General features: G+C 39.1%; 1 protein-coding gene across 1 annotated transcript; it reads left to right on the forward strand.

The window, feature by feature from the left end:
* The first annotated feature begins 4,847 nt into the window (after positions 1 to 4,847).
* Positions 4,848 to 5,270, forward strand: LOC133093750 (non-histone chromosomal protein HMG-14-like). The gene has a single exon (XM_061193731.1). The coding sequence runs from the start codon at positions 4,877 to 4,879 to the stop codon at positions 5,180 to 5,182; it is 306 nt and encodes a 101-aa protein (XP_061049714.1). The 5' UTR covers positions 4,848 to 4,876; the 3' UTR covers positions 5,183 to 5,270.
* The last annotated feature ends 4,414 nt before the right edge of the window (positions 5,271 to 9,684 follow it).

A 9,684-nucleotide genomic window follows, 5' to 3' on the forward strand; every position in this document is an offset into this window, starting at 1 on the left:
GAGACACAAAAGACCCCAAATAGCCAAAGCAGTATTGAGGGAAAGAAACGGAGCTGGAGAAATCAGACTCCCTGACTTCAGACTATACTATAAAGCTACAGTAATCAAGACAATATGGTACTGGCACAAAAACAGAAACATAGATCAGTGGAACAAGATAGAAAGTCCAGAGATAAACCCACGCACCTATGCTCAACTGATCTATGATGAAGGAGGCAAGGACATACAATGGAGAAATAAGTGGTGCTGGGAAAACTGGATAACTACATGTAAAAGAATGAAATTAGAACATTCCCTAACACCATACACAAAAATAAACTCAAAATGGATTAGAGACCTAAATGTAAGACCAGACACTATAAAACTCTTAGAGGAAAACAAGCAGAACACTCTATGACATAAATCACAGCAAGATCCTTTTTGACCCACCTCCTAGAAAAATGGAAATAAAAACAAAAATAAACAAATGGGACCTAATGAAACTTCAAAGCTTTTGCACAGCAAAGGAAACCATAAACAAGATGAAAAGACAACCCTCAGAATGGGAGAAAATATTTGCAAATGATTCAACGGACAAAGGGTTAATCTCCAAAATATATAAACAGCTCATGCAGCTCAATATTAAAGAAACAAACAACCCAATCCAAAAATGGGCAGAAGAACTAAATAGACATTTCTCCAAAGAAGACATACAGATGGCCAAGAAGCACATGAAAAGCTGCTCAACATCACTAATTATTAGAGAAATGTAAATCAAAACTACAATGAGGTATCACCTCACACCAGTTAGAATGGGCATCATCAGAAAATCTACAAATAACAAATGCTGGAGAGGGTGTGGAGAAAAGGGACCCTCTTGCACTGTTGGTGGGAATGTAAATTGATACAGCCGCTATGGAGAACAGTATGGAGGTTCCTTAAAAAACTAAAAATAGAATTACCATATGATCCAGCAGTCCTACTACTGGCCATATACCCAGAGAAAACCATAATTCAAAAAGACACATGCACCCCAATGTTCATTGCAGCACTATTTACAATAGCCAGGTCATGGAAGCAACCTAAATGTACATCGACAGACGAATGGATAAAGAAGATGTGGTACATATATACAATGGAATATTACTCAGCCATAAAAAGTAACGAAATTGGGTCATTTGTTGAGACATGGATGGATCTAGAGACTGTCATACAGAGTGAAGTAAGTCAGAAAGAGAAAAACAAATATCATATATTAATGCATATATGTGGAACCTAGAAAAATGGTACAGATGAAGTGGTTTGCAGGGCAGAAATTGAGGCACAGATGTAGAGAACAAACGTATGGACACCAAGCAGGGAAAGCGGTGGGGGGGTAGGGGTGGTGATTGATGAATTGGGCAATTGGGATTGACATGTATACATTGATGTGTATAAAATGGATGACTAATAAGAACCTGCTGTATAAAAATATATATATATTATTCAAGTCATCCAATGAATAAATATATGAGTAATTTTAAAAAATAATAAACCAAATAGATACTAAGAAAACAATAGAAAAATTCATTGAAAAAAAAGATCTGGTTATTTTAAAAAATAAAAGAAAATGATAGGCCTTTATCTATACTCATCTAGAAAAAAAAAGAGATAGAATTAAAAAAAAAAAAGAGAAGTCTCAGTTAAAAGAAATTGGAAAAGAAAAAGGAAAAGTTTCAAATAATAACACAAAAATGGGAAGGATTATAAGAGCTTACTATAAACAGCTATACAGCAATAAAATGGACAACTTAAAAAGAAATGGAAAAATTCCTAAAAATATAGAATCGCCCAAGACTGAATCAGGAAAAAACAGAAAATATAAAGAGACAAATTACCAGGAATGAATTTGAATCAGCAATAACAATAATAAAAAAAACCCCAAGAAACCAAACTCAGGGCCAAACAGCTTAATAAGAGAATTCTATGAAACACTGAGAAGAGTTTAAACCTGTCCTTCTCAGACTAATCCAAAAAAAAAAAAAAAAAAATTGCAGAGGAAGAAATGTTTCTGAAATCATTCCATGAGGTCACTATCACCATGATACAAAAACCAGACAAAGATATCACAAAAAAGTAAATTACAAGCCAATATCACTGATGAACAAAGATGCAAATACGCTGAACCAATTTTAGCAAATCAAATTTAAGAATACAATAAAAAAAATCATATACCATGATCAACTGTGATTTATCTTGGGGAAAATCAATTTATATGATATACCTTATTAATGACTTGAAGAATAAAAATCATATGATCATCTCAGTAGATGCAGAGGGCTTCCCTGGTGGTGCAGTGGTTAAGAATTCGCCTGCCAATGCAGGGTACACGGGTTCGAGGCCTGGTCCAGGAAGATTCCACATGCCACAGAGCAGCTAAGCCCGTGCACCACAACTACTGAGCCTGCACTCTAGAGCCCGCGAGACACAACTACTGAGGCTTGCGTGCCTAGAGCCTGTGCTCTGCAACAAGAGAAGCCACGCCTTGAAAGACCTGCACACCCCAACGAGGAGTGGCCCCCACTCGCCGCAACTAGAAAAAGCCTGCGTGCAGCAACGAAGACCCAAAGCAGCCAAAAATAAAAATAAATAAATAAATTTAATTTAAAAAATAGATGCAGAAAAAGCCTTTGAAAAAACTCAACATCAATTTATGATAATTCTTGGGGGTGGAGTCAAGATGGCAGACTAGGAGGACACAGAATTCGTGTCTCTGCACAACTAGGGCACCTGTCAGGCATTGGTAGGGGACCACGGATAACTAAGGGGATGGGAGGAACCCCCAGGGACCAGGTAGCACGTGGGGGGGGAGTGAGAGGGGAGGAGAAGTGGAGGTGGGACGGGACTGGCACCCCTGAGGGGAGGCTGGGGGAGCGGAAGGGATCCCACGCCCAGAGGGGGTAGGGGGTGCCCTTTGGGAGGGCAGAGGATCAAAAGGGAGCATGGCCAGCCTTTCCCCTGCCTGCTTGGGCCCCAGGGAACCTGCTGAGATCTCAGGCCTGATCCTCTACCCACCCAGGCTCCCTCCAGACACGTGGGTCCTGAGGGAGTGGGAGGGAGGGAAGGGGGAGCAAAAGTAAAGGCCAGACCTATGGGACGGGCACCCCTGAGGGGCGGCTGGGGGAGGGGAAGAGTTCCTACACCCAGAGGGACCCACCCACGGTTAGGGGTCCAGCGGCAATGGGAGAGACCCTCGGGAGAGCGGAGGAAAGGAGGGGAGAGTGGCCAGCACTTTCCCTGCCCATCTGGGCACCAGGGAGCATGTCAGGCTCCCAGGCCTAATCCTTTGTCCTCGGAGCCTCCCTCCTGCAGCGCAGAGCCCAAGCCCCGCCCCTACACCCCCACCCAGGGCCCCACCTCTGCACACGGAAACCCCCTCCTTCCAACTGCGTTGGGCCTAAGCCCCACCCATACACCCTCACTCAGGGCCCTACCTCCAAACTCCAGAACTCCACACTCCAGAGGCCCCCCTTTCCACATGCTGCCGCTCCCCTTCAGGACAGGTCCTAAGCAGACGCCCCGCCGCAGGCTCAAACATCACCTCCCACTCGCCTAGGTCCTGCCCCACCCAAAACCCCGCCCCTGCCTAAGTTCCACTCTGGCCTAAACTCGGCTCCCATAGTCAAGGCTTTTTTTTTTTCCTCCTCTTTTAAATTGGGGTTCTGTTTTACCTTGTTGATTCACTGTAGTTGATTCTTTTATATTTTTATTTTTCCAATTTTACTTTATTCTTTCTACTTTGTTATTGTTCTCTCCTTTTGGCTTGTTCCCCCTCCTTTTGTTTTTTCTTTTTTCTTTTTTCTGTTGTAGTTTTATTTTACCTTGTTGCAGTTGTTTCAATTATAGTTTTATTTTTCCTAATATATTTTTTATCTTTCTAACTTTATATTGTTTTTTACTCTTTGAAATCATACTGCTCCTTTTTTTCTTTCTTTCTTCTTTTTTTTTTTTTTTTTTGCTGCGCCACAAAGCTTGTGGGATCTTGGTTCCGAGGCTGGAGGTCGGGCCCGAGCTTCTGTGGTGGGAGCTCTGAGTCCAAACCGCTGGACTAACAGAGAACCTCGGACCCCAGGGAATATCAATCAGGGTGAGGCCTCCCGGAGGTCCTCATCTCAGCACCAAGACCCAGCTCTATCCAACTGCCTGCACAATCCAGTGCTGGACGTCTCAGGCCAAACCAGTAAGACAGAATTACAGCACCATCCATCAAAAAAAAAAAAAATGAAATGACAAAATAATTTCTTACAGACGAAGGAGCAAGGTAAAAACCTACAAGACCAAATAAATGAAGACGAAATACGCAACCTACCTGAAAAGCATTCAGAGTAATGATAGTAAACATGATCCAAAATCTCAGAAACAGAATGGAGAAAATGCGAGAAACATTTAACAAGGATCTAGAAGAAGTAAAGAGTGAACAGTGAAGAACAACACGATTACTGAAATTAAAAACACTCTAGAAGGAATCAATAACTGAATAACTGAGGCAGAAGAATGGATAAGTGAGCTGAAAGATAAAATGGTGGAAATAACTGCTGAGGAGCAGAATAAAGAAAAAAGAATGAAAAGAATTGAGGACACTCTCAGAGACCTCTGGGACAACATCAAATGCACCAACATTCGAATTATAGGGGTCCCAGAAGAAGAAGAGAAAAAGGGTCTGAGAAAATATTTGAAGAGATTATAGTCGAAAACTTCCCTAACATGGGAAAGGAAATAGTCAATCAAGTCTAGGAAGCACAGAGAGTACCATACAGGATAAACCCAAAGAGAAACACGTGAAGACACATATTAATTAAACTATCAAAAATTCAATACAATGGGCAGGCACCCGGCACGCGCCCGCCCCGCCGCCACGATGCCCAAGAGGAAGGTCAGCTCCGGCGAGGGGGCGGCGAAGGAGGAGCCCAAGAGGAGATCGGCGAGGTTGTCAGCTAAACCAGCTCCTGCAAAAGTGGAAACGAAGCCAAAAAAGGCGGCAGGAAAGGATAAATCTTCCGACAAAAAAGTGCAAACAAAAGGGAAAAGGGGAGCAAAGGGAAAACAGGCTGAAGTGGCTAACCAAGAGACTAAAGAAGACTTACCTGCAGAAAATGGAGAAACTAAAAATGAGGAGAGCCCAGCTTCTGATGAAGCAGGAGAGAAAGAAGCCAAGTCTGATTAATATCACACACCTGGTCCTATCAGTGGTCCCTGTTTCCCTTCTTGTACAATCCAGAGGAATATTTTTATCAACTATTTTGTAAATGCAAGTTTTTTAGTAGCTCTAGAAACATTTTTAAAAAGGAAGGAATCCCACCTCATCCCATTTTTTAAGTGTAAATGCTTTTTTTTAAGAGGTGAAATCATTTGCTGGTTGTTTATTTTTTGGTACAACCAGAAAATAGTGGGATATTGAATATGGGAGGCTTTGATTGTCTTGGGTGTCAGCTGAACATTCCACAGATGGGGGGTAGCTTTTCTATCCTATAATACAAAGCATACTAAATGGCAGTTTGGAGTCAGTTGTGCATTTAATGTCTTAAACACTTTAAATTACTTCTCTTCCCACGTTGTTTTTGGTAGAATTGTTTCCTAAAGCAAACCACTCACCCCTTGATCTTGGCTCACCTGGGCAGAATTTTGTGCACTCTGTATGTAACAACTTTGGTCGTGGTAGTCCAGTTCTTCTAGTAACTGTTAATGTGCTGTGAACGATTGACAATTTGAGTATGTAGTGTACATGATATTAAATTGTGAATTAGTGGGACTTACGATGTAACAGCATATCAATATTTGAAGATGTTGGTACTTGATATCCTGCGAAGGAAAATTTGCCCCCAAATTTTAAGCTGGAAAGTCACTGGAATAACTGTTCAGAAAAGAATCACAACTACATGATTTTTTAGGTTTTTGGTACGTATGTTGAGAATTGTGTACAAATTGAAATGTCTGTGTACTGATCCTCAAAACAACCAATAAAATCTCAATTATGAAAGAAAAAAAAAAAAATTCAATACAATGAAAAAATATTAAAAGCATCAAGGGAAAAACAACAAATAACATACAGGGAATCCCCATAAGGTTAACAGCTGATTTTTCAGCAGAAACTCTGCAAGCCAGAAGGGAGTGGCAGGACATATTTAAAGTGATGAAAGAGAAAAACCTACAACCAAGATTACTCTACCCAGCAAGGATCTCATTCAGATTCGACAGAGAAACTAAAACCTTTACAGATAAGCAAAAGTTAAGAGAATTCAGCACCACCAAACCAGCTTTACAACAAATTGCCAAAGGAACTTCTCTAGGCAGGAAACACAAGAGAAGGAAAAGACCTACAATAACAAACGCAAAACAAATAAGAAAATGGGAATAGGAACATACATATCGATAATTACCTTAAATGTAAATGGATTAAATGCTCCCACCAAACGACACAGACTGGCTGAATGGATACAAAAACAATACCCGTATATATGCTGTCTACAAGAGACCCACTTCAGACCTAGGGACACATACAGACTGAAAGCGAGGGGATGGAAAAAGCTATTCCATGCAAATGGAAATCAAAAGAAAGCTGGAGTAGCAATTCTCATATCAGACAAAATAGACTTTAAAATAAAGAATGTAACAAGAGACAAGGAAGGACACTATATAATGATCAAGGGATCAATCCAGGAAGAAGATATAATAATTGTAAATATTTATGCACCCAACATAGGAGCACCTCAATACATAAGGTAAATGCTAACAGCCATAAAAGGGGAAATCAACAGTAACACAATCATAGTAGGGGACTTTAACACCCCACTTTCACCAATGGACAAATAATCCAAAATGAAAATAAATAAGGAAACACAAGCTTTAAATGACACATTAAACAAGATGGACCTAATTGAAATTTATAGGACATTCCATCCAAAAACAAAAGAATACACTTTCTTCTCAAGTGCTCATGGAACACTCTCCAGGACAGACCATATCTTGGGTCACAAATCAAACCTTGGTAAATTTAAGAAAATTGAAATCATATCAAGTATCTTTTCCAACCACAATGCTTTGAGACTAGATATCAATTACAGGAACAAAACTGTAAAAAGTACAGACACATGGAGGCTAAACAATACGCTACTAAATAACCAACAGATCACTGAAGAAATCAAAGAGGAAATCAAAAAATACCTAGAAACAAATGACAATGAAAACATGACGACCCAAAACCTATGGGATGCAGCAAAAGCAGTTCTAAGAGGGAAGTTTATAGCAATACAAGCCTACCTCAAGAAACAAGAAAAATCTCAAACAACCTAACCTTACACCTAAAGCAATTAGAGAAAAAAGAACAAAAAAAACCCCCCCAATGTTAGCAAAAGGAAAGAAATCATAAAGATCAGATCAGAAATAAATGAAAAAGAAATGAAAGAAACAATAGCAAAGATCAATAAAACTAAAAGCTGGTTCTTTGAGAAGATAAACAAAATTGATAAACCATTAGCCAGACTCATCAAGAAAAAAAGGGAGAAGACTCAAATCAACAGAATTAGAAATGAAAAAGGAGAAGTAACAACTGACACTGCAGAAATACAAAGGATCATGAGAGATTACTACAAGCAACACTATGCCAATAAAATGGACAACCTGGAAGAAATGGACAAATTCTTACAAAAGCACAACCTTCCGAGACTAAACCAGGAAGAAATAGAAAATATGAACAGACCAATGACAAGCACTGAAATTGAAACTGTGCTTAAAAATCTTCCAAAAAACAAAAGCCTAGGACCACATGGCTTCACAGGCAAATTCTATCGAACATTTAGAGAAGAGCTAACAGCTATCCTTCTCAAATTCTTCCAAAATATAGCAGAGGGAGGAACACTCCCAAACTCATCCTACGAGGCCACAATCACCCTGATACCAAAACCAGACAAAGATGTCACAAGAAAAAAAAACTACAGGCCAATATCACTGATGAACATAGATGCAAAAATCCTCAACAAATGCTAGCAAACAGAATTCAACAACACATTAAAAGGATCATACACTATGATCAAGTGGGTTTTATCCCAGGAATGCAAGGATTCTTCAATATACGCAAATCAATCAATGTGATACACCATATTACAAACTGAAGAATAAAAACCATATGATCATCTCAATAGATGCAGAAAAAGCTTTTGACAAAATTCAACACCCATTTATGATAAAAACTCTCCAGAAAGTGGGCATAGAGGGAACCTACCTCAACATGATACAGGCCATATACGACAAACCCACAGCAAACATCATTCTCAATGGTGAAAAACTGAAAACATTTCCTCTAAGATCAGGAACAAGACAAGGTTGTCCACTATCACCACTATTATTCAACACAGTTTTGGAAGTTTTAGCCACAGCAATCAGAGAAAAAGAAAGAAAAGGAATCCAAATCAGAAAAGAAGAAGTAAAGCTGTCACAGTTTGCATATGACATGATACTATACATCGAGAATCCTAAAGATGCTACCAGAAAACTACTAGAGCTAATCAATGAATTTGGTAGAGCAGGAGGATACAAAATTAAATTAACACACAGAAATCTTTTGCATTCCTATACACCAATGATGAAAAATCTGAAAGAGAAATTAAGGAAACACTCCCATTTACCATTGCAACAAAAAGAATAAAATACCTAGGAATAAACCTACCTAGGGAGACAAAAGACCTGTATGCAGAAAACTATAAGACACTGCTGAAAGAAATTAAAAATGATACAAACAGATGGAGAGATATACTATGTTCTTGGATTGAAAGAATTAAATTTGTGAAAATGACTATACTACCCAAAGCAATCTACAGATTCAATGCAATCCTTATCAAACTACCAATGGCATTTTTCACAGAACTAGAACAAAATATTTCACAATTTGTATGGAAACACAAAGACCCCGAATAGCCAAAACAATCTTGAGAAAGAATAATGGAGCTGGAGGAATCAGGCTCCCCGACTTCAGACTATACTACAAAGCTACAGTAATCAAGACAGTATGCTACTGGCACAAAAACAGAATTATAGATCAATGGAACAGGGTAGAAAGCCCAGAGATAAACCCATGTACATATGGTCACCTTATCTTTGATAAAGGAGGCAAGGGTATACAATGGAGAAAAGACAGCCTCTTCAATAAGCGGTGCTGGGAAAACTGGACAGCTACATGTAAAAGAATGAAATTAGAACACTTCCTAACACCATACACAAAAATAAACTCAAAATGTATTAAAGACCTAAATGTAAGGCCAGATACTATAAAGCTATTAGAGGAAAACATAGGCAGAACACTCTATGACATCACAGCAAGATCCTTTTTGACCCACCTCCTAGAGAAATGGAAATAAAAACAAAAATAAACAAATGGGACCTAATGAAACTTAAAAGCTTTTGCACAGCAAAGGAAACCATAAACATGACCAAAAGACAACCCTCAGAATGGGAGAAAATATTTGCAAATGAAGCAACTGACAAAGGATTAATCTCCAAAATATACAAGCAGCTCATGAAGCTCAATATCAAAAAAACAAACAACCCAATCCAAAAAATGGGCAGACGACCTAAATAGACATTTCTCCAAAGAAGATATACAGATTGCCAACAAACACATGAAAGGATGCTCAACATCACTAATCATTAGAGAAATGCAAATCAAAATTACAA

This window comes from Eubalaena glacialis, chromosome 6 (genome assembly GCF_028564815.1).
Source record: "Eubalaena glacialis isolate mEubGla1 chromosome 6, mEubGla1.1.hap2.+ XY, whole genome shotgun sequence".
NCBI lineage: Eukaryota > Metazoa > Chordata > Mammalia > Artiodactyla > Balaenidae > Eubalaena > Eubalaena glacialis.